We start from the raw sequence: 26,018 nt of genomic DNA, 5'->3' as shown, positions 1-26,018 counted from the left end.
TAAATCAGCCCTCAGATTAGCAGTTTGCGGTGATGAGACCGAGTTGGCAGAACAATTTTCATCTCTTTCATTCAACTGTTTTCTGGAAAACTCAACTTGTAGTGAACAGACCCCTGGGGCTCTACATAACAGAGCTCTTTATTGTTGAGATAAATGTTCTCACATCAGAACAATCTGACCCTTTGAGAGCAAGATGTGTTGCTTTAGCATTTGTGGGTTAAAGTGTTTCCATTTTTGCTATCATTTTAACACAAAAAATGCTGGATAAATACATTAAACATAAAATGCATTTTGAAGGACAAAGATAACTCTCTGATCAGACACAGGCCTAAAACCTGAGTTGAAAAAACAAAAAATGGACAATTCTAACACAACTAACTAAATTACAAAGAAATACATTTAGGAAAAATACACTTCAACACATTAACTGAATACAAACATAATTAATTAATGTGAAGGGACAGTCTTCTGTTTCAAACAGCATCTAACAATAAAAGCATATTGAAATACTAAGTACGTCATTATTCATTAATTCATTAACAAGAACCTTGTTAAGATCCCTCCACTTTACTTCACCATTGGGATTATGTTTTCATGTAGGTATGCGGTGCTCTTTTTACCTCATTAAGCATTCTGCATTGTGCCTGTGGAGTCATCTTGGTTGGTTGCCCACTGCTAGGGAGAGTGGCCACAGTACTAAATCTTAATTTATAAACAATTTGTCTAACTGTGGACTGGTGAATATGTAAACTCTTAGAGATTACTTTCTAACACTTTCCAGCTTTATTCAAATAAACAATTCTTGATTGTAGGTCTTCTGAGATTTATTTTTCGTGAAGCATGGTTCACATCAGCAGATGCATCTTGAGAATTGAAAATTTAAAATGTTTGAATATTTGTAAGTAGCTCTAAACCTCCAATCCGGTTTTATTGATTGGTCTCCAGGTTTCCTAACAACTGACTCCAATTAGCTTTTGTTGAAGTGATTAGCCTAGGGTTTTGCATACTTTTTCCAACCAACACTATGAATGTTTGAATGTATTTACTACTGACAAGAACAACACAATAATTTGTGTGTTATAAGTTAAAACATATTTTAAGGCAAATTTATACATAAATGCTGGTAATTCCAAAGGGTTAATTTCTTTTAATTCCAACACATTACAGGTAAAAGAAGCAGGAAGTATACACTGGCAGAGCCAAAACATAGTAAAGGAAGTATAATCAGAAATAACCTTGTTTTGACAGAAATATAAACATGTGGCATTCAATCAAAATAAATAATGTACCAACATATATAATAACCAAAATATATATGCTTTTACCATATGTATGAATCAATAATATATGTAACATGGAAGAGTTACAGCACTGATATTCAATCACAACCCAGCAGTTGCATTAAAAAAATTATGACAGAAAAATGTTGATGGCAAAGAGGAAACATGAAATAAACCGGATGTGGGTTTAGAAAATGAGAGCCAGGAGGAAGTAAAAAAAAAAAAGCACGGAAACCAAATTTTTGCAAAGACAAGATCAGCACGTAATTTTCTGCATATCTGCCATTTCAAAGCAATAATAGCATCCTAAATTATATGCAAGAACCCTAACTTCCTGTATAGCTACAATCAGTTTGATCGCACAGACAGAAAATTATGTGATGGAAATACAGATTATTAAATGTTTCAGAACATCCAACTAATAGTAAACCTAGAATGCAGCTTTGTAATAATACTTTCCTGTTATATGTTATTATTAAAAACAATTTATCTATGCAACAATACTGACACAATAACAATTATAATTGAGATTTCGGAGGCCAAAAAAAACTTTCATTGCTTCCAACAGTGACTCAAATACGTCCTTGTATCCCACGTGATGCCTCCAAATTAATCGGGCCAAATATGACGCCAAGTGATGACGTGCTGTTCCTCTTAGTTGTTTGTTGCGCCATTTAACCAATTCCCACATTCGCTCGACGCTCTAAGTGTGGAGGCCAGTGTGCGGATAAATGCAGTTGTAGAGGTTATTGACTTTAAAAAGCTCAAATATGGCCTTTTCCAATTTCTCGCTCTTGTCGACACACAAGCTATCTGAGTAAATGATAGAGCCCGTTTCGATAATTTTCAAAATCATTAAGGTTGCTGCACTTCGGCCAAGAAGCACTTGAAAGCCTTGTGACAAATTCCTCCGAATACCCACTGCTGAGAAAAACCCCTGGCTAAAGTCTTCCTCCTGGACATGAATTCAAAGCTATAAGACATGGCGACAAGGTGACGTGTAATTGTATTTAATCCGACTGCATTTTGGCATATCTCATAAAGCTTTGCTTTTATCTACCAGATACATAATCACGGTTTAACCTGGATTATGTTACTTAGAAGGTATTCTACTCAGGTTTGTGTATGTGATTTTCACACATGCCAAACAAGTGAAATATATAACGCACATGAATGAAAGTACTTTTACTTCCAAGCTTCTAATACATATCGATACAAGTGGAATATATTCATTCAGAAAAACTGGGACTTGATTAACCCCTTAAGGACCGGGCTCATTTTTCGTTTTGTACCCTGTGGGACCGAGGCTGTTTTGACACTTTTGTGGTGCTTGTGTTCAGCTGTAATTTTCTCCTCACCCATTTAGTGTACCCACATAAGTTATATATTGTTTTTTTCAGGACAAGATGGGCTTTCTTCAGATACCATTATTTTGATCGTATCATCTTATTTACTATAAAAAAAATAAAAAAAACATGGTGAAAAATTGAAAAAAAACCACATTTTATGACTTTTATTTGAAAAATCTTTTACTCACCTAAAAAAGCAAGTAAAAAAACTAGCTAAATAGATTCTACTACTTGTCCTGAGTTTAGAAATACCCAATGTTTTTATGTTTTTTTGCTGTTTTTTGTAAGTTATAGGGCAATAAGTACAAGCAGCGTTTTATGATTTCCAAATCTTTTTTAACAAATCTGGTCAGTCTGCCTCCATCTCCTCTTTGGAACATCTTTGAAGCCGGTTAACTCAATTTAACCCATTCAAACCATATATTTTTGAAAACTAGACACCCCAGGGTATTCCAAATGCTGTTATTTTAACCCTTTCCATGCACCAATTATACAACTACACTTTGTCAAACTTTGTAATAGTAATTTTTTTTATTTTTTTTTCCACACAAATTGTACTTTAGTTATAGATATACAGGTGCTGGTATATGCCACTGTCAAACAACACCCCAATGTGTGTTCAGCAACATCTCCTGAGTACAGCGATACCCCACATGCATGGGTTTGTCAGATTGTTTGGCTGGTAAAAGGCTACTTTTGGGGCATGCGTAATTCAGGTGGTCATTTGGTCATTGTGCCTCCCTCTCCTCTTTGGAATATCTTTGAAGCCGGTTAACTCAATTTAACCCATTCAAACCATATATTTTTGAAAACTAGACACCCCAGGGTATTCCAAATGCTGTTATTTTAACCCTTTCCATGCACCAATTATAGAACTACACTTTGTCAAACTTTGTAATAGTAATTTTTTATTTTATTTTTTCACACAAATTGTACTTTAGTTATAGATATACAGGTCCTGGTATATGCCACTGTCAAACAACACGCCAATGTGTGTTCAGGAACATCTCCTGAGTGCAGTGATACCCGACATGCATGGGTTTGTCGGGTTGTTTCAGATTTAAAATGCCACATTTGGGAAGTGCGCTTTTTTTCTCCATTTTGGTCAGTCTGTACCTATGCCCTATATTTGAGCTAGGCCACTCCAATTTACCCCATCAGCCATTTTTTTTATATATTAGACACCCCTTGGGTATTTGAAGTGCTTTTATTTTAACTCTTTGTTGAGATTTTTGAGAATTTTTAGCACTTGCTCAAAATAATAAACTTTATTTTTTAATTTAATTTTATTTTTTTAATACTTTTTTTATATTTTTTTTTACACATTTTGCTGGTACTGGATGGTTCATCTAGTGACATCACTGCATAATTATTTTTAAATGTTAGCACATTTTTTTTTAATTTTTTTTTCCATTTTTTATTTATTTTGATTTTTTTTGAATATTTTACTAATCACATAGTGATTAGAAAGCTGGGCTCCATTGACTTGCATGGTTGAATGCAGTACCTGTATTCAACCAGCAAGTGGAGCCAGTTCTCTAGAGGGTCTGGAGACCCTCTAGCGAACTTTTTCGTCTTTATTGTTTTATTTCCCGGGCCGCCGCCATCTTGCTTGATGGCGAAGATCACCGGCAGCGGCGGCTGTGACCGCTCTCCGGAGCGGTCACAGCCCACCCAGAGGTAAGTGTTTGGTGTCGCTGGATGCCTCCTGATCGAGGCATTCCAGCGACACCATTTAAGTTTAGGAGGCGATCGTTGATCGCCTCCTAAACGCTTTTAAAACGGGCGTCCGCCGCCATACAATGTATGGCGGCTGTTGACGCCCCGGGGAGGGGCCAGACATGGCCCCCGATGCCGATCTCGGCCTTGCTGAATGCCTCGACATCGAGGCATTGCAGCAAGGCCGTTTAAGCGAAGAAAGTGATCCTTGATCACTTTCTAAGCTTATTTAATTTTTTGACGGTTCAGGACCGTCAAAGGTCATTTAGTGACCTTCTTGTTATGACGGTCCTGAACCGGCAAAGGTCGCGAAGGGGTTAACATTGCATTCTTTTTATGATCGGTTCAATATTTACATTTCAAACACTGTTAGTTACTCTGGTTAAAAAAGACACAAAGTCCATCGACATATATGTTGCCAAAGAAGGCAAAGGGGTAAAATTGTTCTTCTTGACTTCAAATGGAACTATATTTTCCATATCAACATTACATAAGATAAAGTTAAATTGTTATTACCCCAAAACCACTTAAGTTAGCAGTTCATTTCACATCTTAAACTTCCCTGACTGACTTTGCTTCACATGACACGTTTCCTCTAACCAATATTGTCTGCAACCTTCTAACAATCAAAAATCCCCAGAGAAGTCTTCGTATTGTACTGGAACATAACTGAATATGCCAATCATATACCCATGTAGGTGTCTTTTCTCCAAAGGAAAAAAGTCAAATTTGAAAAGTCTGTCTTCATATTGACACATTCAATTTCCCCAATTTATTTGTTGCCCACCTGTGAACCTTTTCAAGTTCATTTATATCATTTTAATCGTACTCAAGAGAGTTTTGTTCAGCTCGGGGACGAGACTGTACAGGTTCTCTAAGTGAAAACAAAAGTAGAACAAAATCAGACCCTTACCTTTAAATAGTGATTGCTACATGGAAAACATACCCTAATAAGGCTGCCTGCCACCAGAATAACAGTTGGGTATATCAAAAAGAGTAACAGCAGTTTGCTGGCTGATCCATTGTGATATCAGCTGGTTAACATGCTGACATTTTTTTTGTTACCTGCTAACATACAAGGATCAGTAATTCTGATGTCACATATGAGTCCCACTGTAACCCCCTCAAAAAAGAAATTATGCATACCCTGTGCTATTGATTTTTTTTAATGAATAAATGTATTGTTTATTTTTTTTAGCTGATGAGCTATATGTATTAAAAATACAGTGGAATAGACTGATGCCTATCTACGTTGTCAGGTAAAGTTACTGTGTACTGCACAGTTTTAAAGTTCCTCAACAGTTATCGCAGAACGCTTTGGTGCTTACCATTCAGTATTTCATATTTCAGATGCCTCATCTACATTACCTTGGATGCAGTCACTTAGAAAAGTTGCGAATGTTATAAACACAAGGTTTTAAAAATGTGAAACCCGTTATTTTTTTACATATGCATATTACTTTGTTTGTTTAATTTAACTTTAAATACTATTTACTTTTTTGTCGTGTTGGCCCAAACTATTAATTGAGGAGATGTAGCATTAAGTTAGAGAAATATTAAAGAACAGGAAACACTCCACATATAATGTTATTCCATAGAGCCAATTATCTGGCAGAGAGATTTTACTATTTTGGGACATATTTAATGATAAGCAGGATTATGAACCTCTGGGAAATGATCCAACAAGTAAATTATTCCACAAGTGTGCTGTTCACAGCAAGGCTACAACACAAAATTCTGGGGACTTGCAAACCTCGTTTTGTGCATTCTTCCTTAATTTAAGTACACCTATTGTTAGAATGTAAGCACATAAGCCCATCATTCTTGCTAGGACTTACATAGATTGCAAGCTCATGGGCAGGGTCTTTAACTCCTATCAAATCTATATCTGTAAGTGCATTTTTGTTATGTACTTGTTACATCACCTTACTTACATTGTACACTGCTGCCTAGTATGTTAGGTAATGCACTACCACCATTAGGTGACATCAAGAATTGTCTGGGTTCCTACTCTTGTGCGCAAGGAACCCTTTTTCCCAATACCACGAAAGAAGTTAACCCAGGTTATGTTATTAAACACGTTGCATTGATTTCAGCACATATAGAAGCTCTTTGTAGCAATGAAACAACAAGGGAGGTCTTTATGCCTTCAGGGAAACAACGGGTAATCCCACGTGCAGCTCCAAGAAAATAGCCTGTGAATATGGCAATAGATTTCCAATTCCACATGCCCTGTATGAATAATAATCAATTTGTGAGGTTCATTAAAAAAACATCACAATTTGGATATTTAAAGAGTATTGTTGGGTGGAACATCAAACACATCTATGTACATTCCCTGACAAAATTCCCACAGAATCAACTCTGCATATGATAAAAAAAGTTGCAGCCAAGAGATCATAAGTTATTTTTATAATTTTAATTCTACATTAAAAAACACCAATAGCATAGTCACCGTTTGAATGTAGAGATAGATAAAGAATGGACTTAATAATGTATAATATACATAAGAAAATGTTCAGTAATATTCACTTAATCTCAAAGGTTGCACACATACACACACACACATACAGATAAATGATTTATAGAACATGCTACACTCGGTGGTGCCTGGGACATCGAGCATACACCCCTCAGGCATACCTTTTGGGTGACTGTAAATTAATGAGTTCTAGGAATGTTGACAATTTTCTTAGTAGATAGATGTGTTTGATTCTATGTTTGTGTATGATTATCTATCTGCTTATGGGTTGATATGTTTATTAGCTGATTCAGTGTATACTGGGTGCAAAGCCAAGTGATTATGAGAAACATAAACTGAGAAGAGTAAGAGCTCCACTGAGGTATGATATACTGGTTCTTGAGGAGGATTAAAACCATCCTAGTGTTATTTTATGGCTTTTGTTTTATAATGTATGTAACATCTATCTAATTTGAATGGAAGTAAAGAGTTGGTTTGATGGTGTTAACAGCAGGAGTACTTTGTCTTTAGGGGCAGTTTTTATTATTGCTTAAAGCCTAGGTAATAAAGTCCATACTTTAGAACATACACTTCATGGAACATAAAATTAGGAGTCACATCATTCAATGTGGAAGATGCTCATAGATGTATAACAATTGTACATTTATTTTAACCAGTCAGAGAATGCGCTCATAGCTTACATATGTATTAATAATAATGTACACACAAGAATATTTAAGGGACACCCCAACCATCATACGCACTTAGATGGATTTGACAGTTGTGTCAAACCCCTGTGCATAACCCGTTGATTTCAGCTAAAGCATGTACCTTCCAGCCAAACGCCGCATGAAAGCTGGACCACAGAGACAGTGACATATGCTGGCCTAGGTTAGCAGGTTCAGTGGGTGCTAGTCCCCATACTAGGAAAACTAGTGGAGCAGACTAGACTTTGATCTCTACTTTTTACTTTATGTAGTCTGTACCGGCTCAGCAAAGCCTCCATAGACTGCATTAAAAGTCGGAGAGAGGAGGCTGGGGATCACCCTAGTTTGGGCCTAGGACAGCCCCATAGGTAAATACAACACTGCACTGAGGGCCAGTATGCTATATCCATACCTGGGAACTTCTCGGCTCCGGCTACCCGGAGCCTTCCCTTGTGGGACGCGGCCAGGACTGCACGCTGACCTTAGTGGGCAGTTCTTACTGACGTTGGGGGAGTTCCCCCAATGTCCCCATTTAATGGAAAAAATGGGTGGGGAGCGGGGCGTGTCAAGACCCTGCTCCCGCAACCCGGAGGATTCGGGTCTTGACCTGGAGAACCGGAGGAGCAGCGCTCACCCGGCAATCACCGGGTCAAACCCGGAGAGTTCCCAGGTATGGCTCTATAACTTTGGTACTGCAGCTTTTTCTTAAGAAAACTTTCATGCAGTAAACAAATGCATAGAACTTTCAAAATACTTTAATATGCTTTCTTTATTAGTGGGGGTGCAAAGGTCACTGTAGTGTCCCTTTAAGGTTGCATGATCATCAAGCTGTCCTGCTAGGAATAACAACGGTAAGCAGACATCAAAACAAACATGAGGATGCATAAAAGTACTCATGGTACTTACTATATAATATTGGCTGTAATGAGCTGCTGCTGTGGCAATGGCAGCTAACGCCATTTCAAAGCTTTCTTTTGATTTTAGGCGCACAGTGCTTAGGATACAGAAGCAATGCTCTCTGTGCTGTGATTTTGTATGTGCATTTGAACGGTTAGTGACTGCTTTTTGGATTTTTGACCCAGGAGTTGAATTGCTTACTTTTGAGTATGAGTCATTGAATCCCTGGATTCTAAAATGTTAATGCTGGTGCAAAGCTTTTAGTGCTAGTATTTACTGACCCACACTGGATAAAAAAAACATGATTCCTAAGAAATGTAAAACTATGCCCTATGTATTTTTTGCTTTTAAATTATACTTAAATATACCCTACCCTGGCTGAAAACACTACACTTTTATATTTTTAATAGAGTAATCATGGCATTATACATTGTTGTTATACATTTTGCTTAGCAAAAAAACGTAGTTTCTCTATGCCCTGTCTATACCCTGTACATACACAATTCACCTCTTCATAGTTTAATTAATGAAGTGTAAGCTCTCAACAATGGGGTCCTCTTCTCTTTCTGTACTAGTATGTTTCATGTGCATTGATGTTCCTGTGAAGTTTGTATATCATTTTAATTTTATTTTTAATTTTGTATTCACTCTTAATATAATAGCCCTATGGACGCTGAAGAAGCTATATAATTACAGTGTGATAACAATCAATATTTTGGTCTAGTTCAACATAATTTAGGTACAACTGGTAAATAATATAAATACTATTAACAGATATAGCCATAAGAAATGTCTGCGTCTTATATTCCACGAACAAACACATTAAGTTCTTAGTAAAGGCCCATCTTTTTTTTAACCTATTTTTCTATTTTCCAAATTATTTTTTTTGTAGTCAATGTGCATCTCACATTTCAAGATATGTGGCAGTTTAGAAGGCAGTGTTTATTAAGAATAGAGAAAATGCCAGCATATCAATAATGCTACGTAGGTATATTATTCAAAGTCAATAATGGACATGCACATCATGAGTCATAAATTGCAATATATTTGCACATCAGCATTAATGAATATACGTGTACCAAAATCTAAATATCAATCATGAGACCATTTCAGCATAGACATTTATCAAGGCTAAAGAAGATCACAAATTGAAAAGATTGAAACACTCTACAATTCTTTCTAAAAGTCTCTACAATTGTCAGGTGCATATATACAGTATATGGGTATAATATACACAAAATAATAAACTGGGGTGCGTAATATTAAATGAACGGAAAAATAAATACGAAATTGCATGGCTGATAATTTTCTTACATTTCATGAAATTTTATTCCCAGATAAATACTTGAACTATTATTATTATTTTATTTATATAGAGCCATAATATTCCATAGCAAAGTCAAATAGGCAAACAAGACAAGTGCCTGGTGGCCCCCTAAAACTCTAGGTGGGTAGTTTGCTAATGGATAATCTGCCAGCAAACTGCCACTGGCTAGATAGCAGTAACAGCACAGGGCTGGCTACTGTATTTGTATTTGAGGTGGGCACATCAAATGACCCAGCATTAAGTGTATGGCCCTCAAAGGTCTTAATTTAGCACTGATATCAGGAGGTCAAAATGAAATGGATACAACCATATTATCCTTATTTTAAGAGATAATTTGAGTCTTTAGTGAAAGTAGATACCACCTTTCCTAGGGCCAACACAGAAAATACCGTATTGGCTCGGATATAGGCCGCACTTTTTCCCCCCACTTTAAGTCTTTAAAGTGGGGGTGCGGCCTATATTCGGGGTCTAGCGCCCGACGCCCGGGACATGCAGTCCCAGGCGCCGGGCAGACAGCGGGGTTAGGATACAGATCCCCCGCAGCGGTGCAGGGGACCTGCATCCTACTCCCCGATACGCTCAGACAGCCTCCCCCCGCCTGACTTACCGGAGCAGACTCCCGGGTGTCTTGCGGGGCCGGCGGGGGACATCTACGCAATACGCGTATACAACTTCCGGTGCCGGCACATCCGGCACCGGAAGTTGTATACGCGTATTGCGTAGATGTCCCCCGCCGGCCTCGCAAGACACCCGGGAGTCAGCTCCGGTAAGTCGGGGGGCAGAGGAGGACAGTGGCAGCATATCTCGGGGAGGGAGGAGGACAGTGGCAGCATATCTCGGGGGGGGGGACAGTGGCAGCATATCTCGGGGGGGGGGGACAGTGGTAGCATATCTCGGGGAGGGAGGACAGTGACAGCATATCTCGGGGGGGGCAGAGTGGCAGCATGTTTTTTTGGTGCTTTTTTAAAGAAAAAAACTTTTTCTTTAAAAAAGCACCAAACTTTTAGGGTGCGGCCTATATACGGGGGCGGCCTATATCCGAGCCAATAAGGTACATAGTTACAAATGCTTTAGAGGTTTCTTCTTCAAAAGAAACCTGAAAGAGTGAAAGGCTTGAATTGGGCCAACCACACAACTGTATAAGCTTAAGCAAAGTATAAGTAAATAGTAGATTCTAATTCCACAACAGCAGAGTTGTACCTTCTGTACCAGTATCTTATTGCCTAATTCAATATTGCCCTATTGTAAAAGTGCTACAAAATCTCCTGGCACGCTATAAATTAATATAATGTCATGCATTATATTACTAAACATACTATAGACTAACTGAGGAGTAGGAACATATGGTAGGAGACACCTGGCAGGACAAGTTCCATTGGTTTTAAAAATTTTGTGGATACTTATTAAACCAGGGTAGGGCATTCCATAGGATAGGGCAGCACTCGGGAAGTCTTGTATACAAGCTGGAGCAATAGGTAATTAAAGAAAGTACAGGTGAAGTCCTTCACATCAGATGTGAAGAGGTATCAAAAACGTGTGTCGGTAGATGTAGGAAAGAGCATTGTAGGATTAAACTGAATCCTGAAGCATACAAGCAGTCACCGAAGAGTGTGGCAAACAGGAGAGGTGTTAATAAAGTGACTGGCAAGGCAGCAGCATTTATGATGGATTGTATGATGGGTGCAAGATAGATAAAACCGAGTTGCAAAAGTCTAGACAGGAGATGGCAGTCATCTTGTTTTAAGATGGAGACAGCAGTAATGAATTAAAACGTACTGAAGAGGTACTGAAGGTACTCTGGAATCAAATTTAAACTTCTGACACTGACCTACAGAGCCCTAAACAACTGCGTCCCTCTTATATCTATATTCTCCTATTCAAATGCACCCCTAGCCACCCTCTTTGTTCCTCTTACAACATGCGTCTCTTTTACAATCATTACTTCTTCTCACTCCTGTATTGAGGATTTCACTTCGGGTGTAACTCTTCTGTGAAGTTCCCTTCCCTGCTCGCTCAGACTTTCTCCCTCGTATGCAGCTTTCAAAAGCTCTCTGAAAACCCACTTTTTCCCCAGAAGCGTACAACCTCCTAGCTCTCTCAGACATCATGCTAATCAAGCCATCTGAACAACCACCAATCTCTACACATCATCCGGACCCGATCAACTCATCCCCATCTAAGCAGTCCTCTCCTACTGTTTCACTTCCCCCTTGACCACCGACTAGATTGCAAGCTTGCAGGACCCTCTTTTCCTTTTGTACCAGTTTTTGTGTGCATGACTTTAAATTATTCCACTGATTGTAACATCGCTACAGAATCTGTTGCCGACGTATAAAGAAACTTAATCTAATGGAGGTAACAGGGATATGTGGGTTTGTGTAACATGAATTTCTAGTGCAGGTATTCCCCCACATGGTAAACTGAGATGTGGGAGAGGTAGTAGATTGCTGGAGAATTACTGGAGATCAAGAGAGCAAAGGATTGAAGGAGTATGGGGCACATTAGGAGACAAGCATAGAGAGGTGTTGGAGACTGAGCACAATCTACAGAAAATAGGGTCTAGACTGTGTGCATTCTCTTGAGTAGGCAATTAGTAAACTATGTAAAATCAAAGAAGTAGGTAAAGGAGAGGTGCTAACATCACCAAGGATGAGAGAAGGCACATCATAAAAGAGGAAGCGTGGAAGTATGGAGTTTTGCTAATAAGATTTTTGGTCATTTAGTACTGGAGTCTCCAAAGCTATTTATTATGCAGAAAATGTAAGGGTTGAAAATGTACATCAAATCTTCATTTCAAGGGTGCAAAACATTTGTATTTCATAAATGCACGTGTGTGTAATTTTCCTGACAATGTTCACATACTTAGTATTATAAAATCATTTTACTCCTGCTTCCCCGTTAAATTGTCTAGTAACCTGCCATATTCGCATTTGAATTATGGCGGTGCAAACCGTTATATTTGGAGCAAAAACTATACCTTAGTTTTAGTAGCAAAAGTAATGAATATGTAACAAATGTAAGTTGACGCATAACTTTGTCCACATAAGCACATAACGGAATAAAAACCTTTAAACAGTCCCCAATATTTACCCAAACTAACCACTGGTTACCAAATATCATACCATATCTGCAACAAAGAGCAAGTAGCTTCCCATCACATTAAACTTTACCCCTCTGTACTTGAAAGTATAGCCTTAGGATTACTCCAGGTAGGACATGGTCATCCCTGAAAGGTGCAATACTATCCGAACAGGCAGTGTTTTAATAACGTTGTTATCTGTAATTGGTCTCTTACCAAACAAATATGTTGAGGAAACTCAAGGAGGGACATGCTTATTTTAATATACTTCAAAGCTGAAGTGACATGAAGCGCTACAGTTTAGCTTCTCAAGCAGGATATTTCCCCACCCAATAAACCAAATGCAATTGGGCAAGAATGACATCTTACAGATGTATTAAACGAATGTGATTATTAAAATAATGATATATATAGTCCTCTACATAATATATGTTTCCTATTAAACACGAGTAGCTGAAAATCCTTTTGGACTTTAAGGTGTTAAACTCGGTTGTACGAAGACTCTCTTGTACTTTGCAGCTTTCGTAACTTCTCATACATGGAAATCCGTCTCACCATTTTCATTTTGCAAAAACAAATCACCCTACCTGGTCTGTAAGTTTCATGACTGTCATTCTTGAAGTAGATTTGAGTTGCTCACATAAAGAATCCGGTCAGGAAATGACATCCAGAGTGAAGAACAGATAACAAAAATGTCTAACACAGACAATCTCTGCCACAGCTGCCTCCGACTGCAGCCTCAACAGCTGCCTCTCTCCCAAGACTGCTGATACAGGAAGTACCGAATACACTAACCCGGCTGCCGATGACATCATCACACATAAGCGACCTTCTTCTTTATCCTTTAACTTAACTTATAGATGCACCATCGCCATCTGTTGGGCGCACGGGGCATTGCAGCAAACTTATGAAGGTTTTAGCTTTCTTAGTTGTTTAATACTGACGAAAGACACTGAAACTGATACCAGAGTTGGGTTTTTAGTGCACAAACACAACACATACACACTAATGCTAACACACACTCCATCTCACACCACTTACACATACATACATACACACACACATTTATGCTAACACACCTACAAACTCATGCTAACACATACTCCATCTCACCACTTACACATACATGCTCATACACAAACACATCTATGCTAACACACAGCTACAAACTCATGCGAACATACACCCCACTTCCCACCACTTATCATGCCCACATATACTTATACACTCATCCCCACATACATTAATACATGCAGACATACATACCCCCCTTGTGACTCTTTTTGTGACACCATTTATACACCTGTGAGCCTATTAGGAGCAGCTATTTTTATCAAGTGAGGAGATAACCACATATAAGATGATGTCTCCTAAACTTTTATTTTGGTTTTGCATTCAATCTCTATATCTCTACTGCTTCCGAGTTCTTTGTCCTGACTACAGAGACAGTTGGGATATCTGGGGTACTCCACTTTACCTCTATAGCCCTTCTGGTAGCTAGTATTCTTCTAAACACCAATTTATTTTAATTTTCAGTGACGGGGGGCGGCCTTGATAGGAAATGAACTGGCTTCCAAGAGCTTTTGCGATTAATACATTTATTACGCCCCAGTCTGTTGGCTTAGATCACATAGAGTACTATTGCACTGGGGTCACGTGCCATCTATGGAGGGTCTGAAAAGCTTGTTTCTTATGGTTTACAAAGATAGATCCCCCGGCCATAGCACTCCATATCTCTAGCTAGCCCTCAGACTCCAAAGTAACGCCTATGTCTCTCTCTCCCATTTGGACATATATGAGAGGCGAGAGTCACCCACCAACTTGTATGGATATCTGTAATTTTCCCCTTGTTTAGTGTAAGCATGTACTTTCTATGTCACGAACCGGGTACACAGGTAGAGAAGGAGCCCAGGTGCAGGGGATACGAGGGGCTCTGTCTGTACCCCACGATGCATGATGGCTTGGGGTTGGTACAGACAGGCGCAGGAAATAAATCAAAGACAGAAGATGCCGATTAAGAGTTGTATTGTATATGATGGTACAACAATATATCAACAAGGAAAGTCACTTGGCAGGAAGCCCTCTGGTTGGGGCACACACGGCAGGAAGCCCTCTGGTTGGGGCACACACGGCAGGAAGCCCTCTGGATGGGGCACACACGGCAGGAAGCCCTCGGGATGGGGCACACACGGCAGGAAGCCCTCTTGCAGGGCACACGGCAGGTTGCCCACTTGCAGGGCACTCGAATTGGGAGTCCACTTAGTGGGGCGCTGACCGCAACTCAGGAACAAATCAGCAAACAAAGCAGGAACAGATCAGGAACCAAAGCAGGAACAAATCAGGAACCAAAGCAGGAACAGATCTGGAACCAAAGAAGGAACAGATCAGGAACCAAAGCAGGAACCGATCAGGAACCAAAGCAGGAACAGATCAGGAACCAAAGCAGGAACAAATCAGGAACAGATCAGGAACCAAAGAAGGAACAGATCAGGAACAGATTAGGAACCAAAGCAGGAACAGATCAGGAACCAAAGCAGGAACAGATCAGGAACCAAAGCAGGAACAGATCAGGAACCAAAGCAGGAACAGAGCAGGAACCAAAGCAGGAACAGAGCAGGAACCAAAGCAGGAACAGAGCAGGAACCAAAGCAGGAACAGATCAGGAACCAGAGCAGGAACAGATCAGGAACCAAAGCAGGAACAGATCAGGAACCAAAGCAGGAACAGATCAGGAACCAAACAGGCAGTCCTATAACGTCAATGACAAGGCCCAGACTGCAGGGCTGGGCAGGTTTATAAAGGCTGTCTTGATCAGGTAATCAACTGCAGCTGGACCTGATAATCAGTGTGAGTGGTTCTGAGTGGCAAGGACGGCCACTAGTGGTTGGAAATGTGAAATGAGTAGCACCAAGTTTAAACAAGTCCATACATCGAAGGGTGAACATTACATTCTAGGAGCGTGAGTGGAGTCTGTTTTAATCTTCTGTTGTACAACAAACACCCTCAATTGTAGGAAGTGAAAATATTCAAAGGTACATAACTCCTCGGGCCCTTTATGTCGGTGAATTGTATGGGAGCATTCCACCTGAAAATATCACAATATCTCAACAAGCCATGAGACTGTAGGTTCGTAAACGGTCTAGCTTCCATCCCAGGGGTAAAATACCTGTTTCTCTTTATAACTGCTTTGTCCCAAATTTCTAAAGAGGTACAGATGCTCGGACAAGGTGGGGCAAGAAGCAGACATAAGGTCCTTGACAGACATATATATTGATTAAGTGTATCATAAGAGAGAAGAGCATGATTTAAGGCAATCCATCGTTTGGTTCCCTTACAAACATGTAATTGCTGATTAAAGCAAGTTGTGTGGCTATAAAATGTTATGTTAATTTTGGTACTCTTAACTCTCTGTCTACCATTACTCCAGACAAGTCTATTTGTGACTGAAGCTGCTTGAAATCTGATTTACAGAGCGGGACAGGGATTGTCTGGAATAAGTAGAGAAATCTAAGCATATGATTCATTTTTATGGAGGCCAATTTGCCCGGCCAAGAGAGCCCATATTCACCCTATCTGTTTAAGTTTGCTTTCACCCACAATAGCATTAGGGTGTAGTTTACTCATAAAGCCATGAAACATCCACAGATATCTTAATCCTCAGATATGTGATAAATGGTGCAAGGAAACTTAAGTTGCAATAGTTTAATATGGTGTTTAGGTAAATGTATACTTGGTTGCTCCTAAACCTAGAGAGTCCAAACCTTCAATACTGTGGGGAAGGAGGTGAGGGGCGATGATAATGTGAGCAGAAAGTCTTCAGCATATGCCACCACCTTGTATTTCTCTTCCACGATCACAATCACATTGCAGTAATGGCTCCAGACAGTGCAAATAGCAATGGGTACAAGGGGAAACCCTGTCTGGTCCCATTACATATGGGAAAAAAAGGGAAGGAACGCACCTGGATCAGCAAATTGGTTAAAGAAGCAATGATACAATGCACTGATAGCGTTTAAACGATTAGTAGGAAAGCAGAAGTGTTCCAAAATGACGAGGAGAAACAGCCAACCCAGACGATTGAAAGCCCTTTTCGACATTTAGTGAAAGAATTTCTGATGGTACTACTTTATGCCTCTGTGCAAACTAGAGTAAGTCTGTACATCTACGAGTATTATCAACTGCTTGTCCTTGTACTATGGTACTATAGTATTTAAAGGGTTTGCATGCACTTTAGTGAAAATTGTCAGGTCAGAATTCAATAATGAAATAGGTCTATAATTGGAGATTAATCTAGCCTTGGTGCAGAATTAATCTGAATTTTATTAAAGACAGGAGTATTTTGCATAACTTCCTTTACTGAATAACCTCCAGCAGCAAAACAGTTAATGATAAAAGAACAATAACCAATAAGAAGAGAGCCCAAAGACCCTATAAATGATACAAAGTCTGGTCACTCCTCCTCTTTCTTTGCCGGGATAAGCCGAACAGGAAAAAACAGGAAAAACAGCAACATCCCAGCAGAAACTCAACGAGCAGGATCCACGAGCACCTTAGACAGCGGAGGAGCGGCCTGAAAAGGAGAACAAATACGTGAGAGTACCAGGCAATTACAACAAGAAAAACCTGGTAATAAAAGGATAGGCACATGAAACTAGTTATAGAACTGAATAAACACACAATGAAATAAATACTGCCAGTAAACACATACTAATAACCCCCGAAAAGGCGAAACCAGCGAAAAAACCCAGGGAGGGAAAACCTAAAAGGGGGGGGAAATACTCGCCTCCTGTCTTTAATAAAATTCAGATTAATTCTGCACCAAGCCTAGATTAATCTCCAATTTTACAGCAAGACAGGAGGCTTCGTATTTAGCAATTTTAACGCCCAGCCATAAAACCAAAAGAAGCATGAGACTGAGGGCGAAAGTAAAAAGTCCGGAATGTGGACTCCCCAGACCAATCTGCCGCCGACATGATGTCGGCTATGGAACTGCCCGCAGAGAAAGCCGCCGAAGCAGCCTCACCCCTAACCGAGTGAGCCCCGAAAGAGTCCGGAACATCAGCCAACCGAAGGATCCAACGAACCCACCTGGCCAAGATGGGACTCGAAACAGAGGACCCGAATCAGAGGAACGAAAAGATTTAGACGCATGAATGTAAGCTAAAACGCAACGCGCCACGCACAACCAAGGCCTGTCCGGGAAATAAGGATATGAAACCAAGGATGACTGAGATTTAGTCCGGAGTGAGACGCGAACGGAAACACCCATAGGGGAAAAAGAAAAGGAAGAAACATCAAAGGCCAGAACATCGGAAACGCGACTGAAAGACACAAGACAAAGAAGCAAGGCAAGCTTGGCAGACAATTTACGTAGGGACAGACGGTCGTTGTCTGGCCAAAGCTCCAGGAACTCAAGGACCTTGGAAACGTCCCAAAAAGATGCATAGCGAGGCAAAGGGGGTCTGGAAAACCTAATGCCATGCAGGAGCCGACAGACCGCGGGGTCTTTACCGACCCCAAGGCCCGCCACGGGAACGTGTGCGGCAGAGATGGCCGACCTAAATAGGTTGATGGTCCTGTACGACTTCCCCTGGGAAAAAAGGTGAGCTAAAAGATTTATGACGATCGCTATAGGGGCGTAAAGGGATCACATCGCTGTTCCAGACACCAGCTACCCCAGACCTTCCAAGCCTGGAGGTAGGATTTTCTGGTGCCAGGAGCCCAGGATCCCCATAGCAGATCTCATAGTTACATAGTTACATAGTTCATAAGGTTGAAAAAAGACCTAAGTCCATCAAGTTCAACCCTTCTACCTAACCTTTCTATTCTTGATCCAAAAGAAGGCAAAAAACCCTAATTAAGCTACTTCGAATTCTGCCATCAGGGGAAAAAATTCCTTCTTGACTCCAAGAGGCAATCGGATTTCTCCTTGGATCAAGAAGCTCTAAAATATTAATATTATTATATTGATATCCCTGTATATCATGCCTTTCTAAGAAAATATCGAGGCCCCTTTTGAAGGTATCTAATGTATTGGATAACACTACCTCCCTTGGAAGTGAATTCCATACCTTAATTGTCCTCACTGTCGTCTATGAAACCTGCGCTGTTCCAGTCTCAGAGGGTGACCTCTTGTTCTTTGTATATTTCTGTTAATGAACAGGTCACCGAAGAGCTCTTTATATTGGCCCTGCATATATTTGTATAATGTTATCATATCTCCTCTGAGACGCCGTTTTTCCAGTGAATATATTTTTTATTTTTTTAGCCTCTCTACATAACTAGTATCTCCCAATCCCCTTATTAATTTTGTAGCCCTCCTTTGCACTTTTTCTAATTCCATAATGTCCTTTTTAAGGACCGGTGCCCAGAATTGTACCGCATATTCAAGGTGAGGTCTTACCAATGACCTGTAAAGAGGCAAGATGATATACTCCTCCCTTGAATCAATACCTCTTTTTATGCATGCCAAAACCTTATTGGCCCTCGCAGCTGCTTGCTGGCATTGCGCACTGTTGTCAAGTCTGTTGTCAACCGTTATTCCTAAGTCCTTCTCATTGGTAGTTTTCCCCCAAGGATATTCCATTTAAAGAATAGGTTGCATTTTTATTATTTTTACCATAATGCATAACTTTGCATTTCTCTATATTGAACCTCATTTGCCACTTGCACGCCCAGTCCCCAAATCTGTCTAAATCTTCCTGCAATGAAGAAACATCAAGATTAGTCTGAATTACTTTTGTGTCATCAGCAAAAACTGTGACATGGCTCTTAATGCAGCTTGGGAGATCATTTATAAATAAATTAAAAAGAAGAGGACCGAGGACAGACCCCTGAGGCACTCCACTTAATACCTGCGTACAGGCTGAGAAACATCCATTCACAACAACCCTCTGCATTCTATCTTTTAGCCAATTTCTGATCCACATACAGACATTTGCCCCTAAGCCTATTTCTGTTAATTTATAGAGTAGCCTTTTATGCGGAACCGTATCAAACGCCTTGGCAAAGTCCAGATAAATCACATCTACAGCCACCACCAGGTCTATATTTTTACTAACTTCTTCATAAAATGCTAATAGGTTGGTTTGACAAGACCGGTCTTTCACAAATCCATGTTGACTTCCACTAATTGGATTATGGATCACGATATGATCTTGAATGTATACCTTTAGCAACCCTTCAAATAATTTCCCCACTACCGATGTTAAGCTTACTGGCCTGTAATTGCCCGGTTGAGATTTTGATCCCTTTTTAAATATGGGCACAACATCTGCCTTGTGCCAATATAATGGAACTATGCCCGAGCTGAAAGAATCCCTAAAGATTAGCAATAGTGGCTGGGCCAGAATTAGGCTTAGTTCCTTCAGTACCCTTGGGTGTATACCATCCGGTCCAGGGGCCTTGTCTACCCTAACAGTATTTAATTGCTTGAGCACTTTTTCTTGTGTCAGCCAATCCCATGTTTGCTGCAACGGTTCCTTAAAATTAGCCAGCAGGGGCTCCGTCATTGGTTCTTCCTTGGTATAAACAGAAGAAAAAAAAGCATTTAAGATGTCGGCTTTCTCTCTGTCCTCACTAACCAAATTTCCAGTTTCAGATAATAACGTACCAACATTCTCTACCTTTAACTTTTTTCCATTCACATACTTGAAAAGTTTCTTGGGATTGGTTTTACTTTCCTTGGCAATAAGTTTCTCATTTTCTAGTTTAGCCATTTTAATCTCCTTTTTGCAGGCTTTGTTGGCATCTTTGTATGCCATAAATAATACTACCGACCCCTCACTTTTATAATGCTTAAATGCCAATTGTTTATTCCTTATTTCCTGTTTTACTTTCCAGGTAAGCCACATTGGTTTTGATTTGTTTCTTTTGTATTTGTTTCCCATAGGTATATATTGGGATGTGTAACTTTGCAATATGTGCTTAAGGGTATTCCATTTGTCATCTGTGTTTAACCCAGAGAACAATCCATCCCAGTCTATACATTCCATGGTAGACCTTAGCCTGTCAAAGTTTGCCCTTCTGAAATTAAGTGTTTTGGTAGAGCAGTTACCCATTTGCTTTTTGGAATTAATCTCAAATGAAATCATGTTATGGTCACTATTTCCCAAGTGTTCTCTTACTTTAATGTTTGAGATAAGTTCCTCATTGTTAGTTATTACCAGATCTAGACAGGCATCCATTCTGGTTGGGGTCTCTACTAAATGCGACATAAATTGGTCATTAAGCAGGTTCAGAAACTTGCTGCCCTTAGTGGAACAAGTTCCACTATTCCAATCTATATCTGGGTAATTAAAATCTCCCATGATCAAAACTTAATTTCTATTTGCAGCCTTTTCAATTTGAAATAGCAGCTGATCTTCCCCCTCATTGCTAATGTTGGGTGGCTTGTAGCATACACCCACAAGTAGTGTGTGACTCTTCTTACTATCTAGGTTAATCTCTACCCACAGCGTCTCCACATTACTACTGTCATCATGCACATCTTCCTTAATACTGGGCTTAAGTTTAGGGTTTGCATATAAAGAAATCCCTCCCCCTTTTCTATTTACTCTGTCCCTTCTAAAAAGTGAATATCCTTGTAAGTTTACTGACCAGTCATATGTATCATCCCACCACATTTCTGTGATACTGATCAAGTCATATTGTTCATTACTTACCAATATTTCCAGCTCACCCATTTTGTTTGCCAAGCTTCTCGCATTTGCTAAAAGACATTTAAGGTTACTACCCATTTCTCGAGCCGTTGCCGATAAACCTGACATGTCCCAGGATCCCCGGAAACTGTCCAGGCCCCCAGGGACAGGCGGTCCTGCAGGACCAGAGGGTGAGGATGCCCTTCTGGGTCCAGCAATAGGTCCCCCAACGATGGAAGAAGAAGGGGATCCGCACAAGACAGCTCTAGGAGCAACGGGAACCAAGGTTGAGTTCTCCAGAGGGGGGTCAGCAGAACGATCGTCACACCCTGACGAACTAGGGTGTGAAGAGCCAGAAGGATCATGGACAACAGGGGAAACGCATAAGCTCCCCTGGGAGGCCACGACTGAAGGAACGCGTCCGCAGCTAGCGAGAGCGGATCTGGCAGCCAACTGAAAAACGCTGGTCCGCAAACAGATCCAGATGAAAGGGACCGCGCCAAAGCTCGATGGCGTGAAAAATTGAGGGGAGTAGACGCCAGTCGCTGGCATCCCTCCAGTGGCGCGAGAACCAGTCCGCTACCAAATTGTCCGTCCCGGGTAGATACTCCGCCCGAATGGACAGATGATTGTCCAGACAATATTGATAGAGATCCTTGGTAAGCTCGGTCAGAAGTCGAGAGCGAGAGCCCCCCAGGCGATTGATGTATCTCACCGCGGACACGTTGTCCATGCGTAAAACCAGGGAGCAGTGTGTAAGGTTTTTGGTGAAACTGCGTACCGCGAAGGAGCCGGCTATCAGCTCGAGACAATTGATGTGAAGGCCGCGCTCCTCCGAGGTCCACAGACCTCCCATGGCCTCCGGCCACAGGCCACTCCCCAGCCCAACAGACTGGCGTTGGAGTCTAGAATGAAATCCGGCACCGAACCGAAAATGGCACGACCGTTCCAGGCCTCCATGTGCCCCAGCCACCAGCGGAGTTCCAGACGAGCCTTGTCGGAAAGAGTAATAAGGTGGTCTTAAGAACCCGACGCGCGAAGGTGGAAAGTTTTCAAACGCCGAAGGGCCCGATAGTGGAGAGGGCCCGGAAAGATCGCCTGGATAGATGAGGACAGGAGGCCAATAACTCTTGCAAGGTTCCGAAGGGAAACGCAGCGACGACTGAGCAGGCCGGTAGTCTGAGTACCGCTGCCACAGAATCCACCGTGAAACCCAGAAATTGGACGGTGTGAGAGGGGGAGAGAGATGACTTCTCCACATTGATAACAAACCCCAGATCCTGAAGGAGACGGACCGTGGTCGTGGTGTCGCGAAGGTGGGTCTCCACGTCGTCCGCCATAAGAAGGATGTCGTCTAAATAGATAATGGCGCGGATGCCCCTCGTATGAAGAAACTCCATACCCGGCTTTATGGGAGCCGAGCTGAGGCTGAACGGGAGGCAAGTGAACTGCAGAAAACCCCTGTCGTCCGGGTGCATGGGAACGGTAAGGTAGGCGTCCTTCAAGTCGAACCTCGTAAACCAGTCATTGCCACGTTAGAGATCGCGAAGGAGATGGATACCCTCCATCTTGAAATGACGGTAAACTATGAATGCGTTGAGGGCCCGCAGATTTATGATGGGGCGAAAGTCTCCCAACTTCTTGCGCACTAGGAAGATGTTGCTTAAGAAACGAGGGGGACCCGACGCCCGTTCTACAGCCCCTTTGTCCCGAAGGGAGCAGAGTTCTGAATGGACGAGGACGGCCGCTGAGCGCGCAAACCGAGGGGGACAAGGAGGAGACACCTGGACCGGGGCCCAAACAAACTCCAGACGAAGGGCCGACCAAGCATGGAAAAAATGGGCGAGTCTGCCCGCAATAGGTAGAGAAGGATAAACAGGAGTGATTCTTACCTGACGCAGTCTTCCCCCTGAAGGACGAAGATCCTCTACCACGGTAGGCTCCACGCTGGAATGGTGTGCGGAAGCGGGACCGGAAGGTGTTAGCGGGCGGGAAGGGAATCAGGTGGGTAAAATCAAATCCAACAAAAATTACAAAACCAATATAAAAAGGTAATAAAGAAAACAGTTCAACTAACAAAGGTTGGACACAGTAGAAGAATTAAGAATAAAAAAGAAAAATATATGTAAACCAAGAGAATACAAAATAAATCAAAATGCAAGCTCTGACAAAATGGTAATAAAATCCCAATTAGCCAAATAAACAAATGTACTAGATGTAATTTAGTAACTGGCTCCCAATTACCATTAGAATTAAATTTAAGATCCTGGTACTGACATATAAGGCCATCCATAATACTGCTCCTCCGTACATTACTCTCCTACTCGATCCCTATGTTCCTCCCATGGGCTAAGGCTCTCCTCCTCACTCATCACCTCTTCCTTTTCCCGTCTACAAGATTTCACTCGAGCTGCCCCATATCTCTGGAATCTACTCCCAAGGAACCTTCAGCATTCACCCTCCCTCCCGACATTCAAGAAACATCTAAAAACCCACTTCTTCAGAGAAGCATACCATCTTAGCTGCTAGAACTTCCTTGTCATCGATACAACCACCACACTACCTCTCACCCTTTCTCTATGCCTTATGTTTGTCACCCCATTTCCCTCTAGATTGTAAGCTTGCAAGCAGGGCTCTCTCCACCAAATGTATCGGTTTGTCTTAGTATGTCAATTCTTGTCTTGTCATATCCCTTGAATTTATGTATTGTATTAAGCGCTGCGTAAACTGCTGGCGCTATATAAATAAAGGATAATAATAATAAATAATAATAATAATGTAATATAAGTAATAGGCCTAGTGAATAAGGCGAATAAAATGGAAGGTTCTCACCTGGAGGCTAAGCAGCAAAGAAAGAGGAGGAGTGACCGGACTTTGTATCATTTATAGGGTCTTTGGGCTCTGTTCTTATTGGTTATTGTTCTTTTATCATTAACTGTTTTGCTGCTGGAGGTTATTCAGTAAAGGAAGTTCTGCAAAATACGAAGCCTCCTGTCTTGCTGTAAAATTACTAAAAGCTAAAGGGGTCTTCACTGTGTTATGAATAAGACACACGTTAGTCGATACCAAATCTCTAAGAAGCCTCCTCCTAGGTGTGTTGGAACATTGTCTGTAAATGAGGAACAAGGAAAGCTTTTGAAGGTTTGATAGTCTTAAGGACCACTTCTATCTTCTCCAAAGAGAAATCAGAGTTGAGTAATTCTTGTGCATTCTTTGTTAAAGCAGGGAGATACATTTTTAAGTATCTATGGCCATCCTCAAGTTCCCTGATATGCCCCGTGAGATCCCTCGGCGGAATTTATAGCTGGGCAAAGTTTGTTACGTGTCTCTAACTGACACAAGGCTATGTAATTCAGAAATCTGCGCCAATACTAATAAATGTACTTCTAATATAAGATTTGCGGGCTTCCCATAGGATTGTTGGATCCGATACCAAGTTTTTATTGAGTGTAAAATATTCCCCAAGGTCTTTGCAAATGTCTTGTGCTGACTTTAGTATGTGCGATAAAGTGTTATTCAATATCCAGGTGCACCAGAACCCTGGATCAGGCGTTGTAGGTTCATGCCAATCACCAAACATAATTTAGTAAGATCATAGATACCAGATAACAGTAATACCCAGGCCTGCTGGTCCGAGTAGGAAGATTCTACCAGGAAGGGGCAACATTCCTTTTAATCAATATTGCGTTCTATTTAGTTTCATCATTAAAATAATAACAATTTGTGTACCTATTATCTCTCAGAAGTGGAGGGTTGCGTTTTGAGAAGTGTGTCTCCTGAAAGCCTCGGCTCATTTACCACTTCTAAGCTGTAACCTTTGTTTTGGGGGATTATTAAATTCCTTGGCATTAACAGACACACATATTAAGATGGTGTTGAACATTGGTCACAGATACCAGCCTCAAGCCTAGCCACATCTTAATTAACAACTAATTTCCCACGTCTTTAAATGGACCTGTAGGTTGCTACAATTCTAGTGAAAACTAATCCTCTTTCTTGTCAGCTGGCAATCCCATTAAAATTTCTGTATACTCATTTTTTTTTTTAATTTGTTTTTAATACCACCACAAAACCAGGAACTGGAGGCAATAGGATAATAGTCAGGCAGGCCAAAGTCGGTAACACACAAGACAGAAGAGACACGGGGTAATCCAAAAACAGGCAAGCCAGGTCAAAACCATAGAATCAAACAAAATCAAATATAGAGTTACTGGTGAAAGGGCTCTATCACAGGCAGTGGTTTGAGCACAAATGAGTGTTTAAAGATCTTCTGAGCATTTCTGTACCTCCAGGAGGCTGGTCAATTACTTTCTACGGTTAGCAGCGGGGGTTGTCTGCATCCATCGCGCAGACCTTCCCCGGCTGTCAGTGAAAATTCCCAGCACTGGAACGCTCCTCACTGACAGCCGGGGAAGGTCTGCGCAATGGACCTCCTCCCGGCTGCAGCGGAACTTGTCTACACGAATCACTAGGCAAAGAGCGGAGGTGTCTGTCAGAGGTCTGATGGGGAGTGCATCGTGGAACTTCTGGATGGCATCAGAGCCCCCTATGCATAGAGGT

General features: G+C 41.1%; 1 protein-coding gene across 1 annotated transcript in view; it reads right to left on the bottom strand.

The window, feature by feature from the left end:
- The window catches only part of LOC149290654 (serine/threonine-protein phosphatase 6 regulatory ankyrin repeat subunit A-like), a 64,944-nt gene extending 56,468 nt beyond the window's left edge, over nt 1-8,476 (bottom strand). The window contains exon 1 of the mRNA XM_089488446.1: nt 8,423-8,476. Within this exon, the coding sequence (XP_089344572.1) occupies nt 8,423-8,476 (54 nt within the window). The remainder of the gene's footprint in view (nt 1-8,422) is intronic.
- Between the last annotated feature and the right edge of the window lie 17,542 nt (nt 8,477-26,018).

This window comes from Sceloporus occidentalis, unplaced genomic scaffold, assembly GCF_023333645.1.
Source record: "Sceloporus occidentalis isolate IW3139 unplaced genomic scaffold, rSceOcc1.0.p SCAF_38, whole genome shotgun sequence".
Classification (NCBI taxonomy): Eukaryota; Metazoa; Chordata; class Lepidosauria; order Squamata; family Phrynosomatidae; genus Sceloporus; species Sceloporus occidentalis.
The sequence above is the reverse complement of the archived record's forward strand: the minus strand, read 5'-3'. Positions and strand labels throughout refer to the sequence as shown.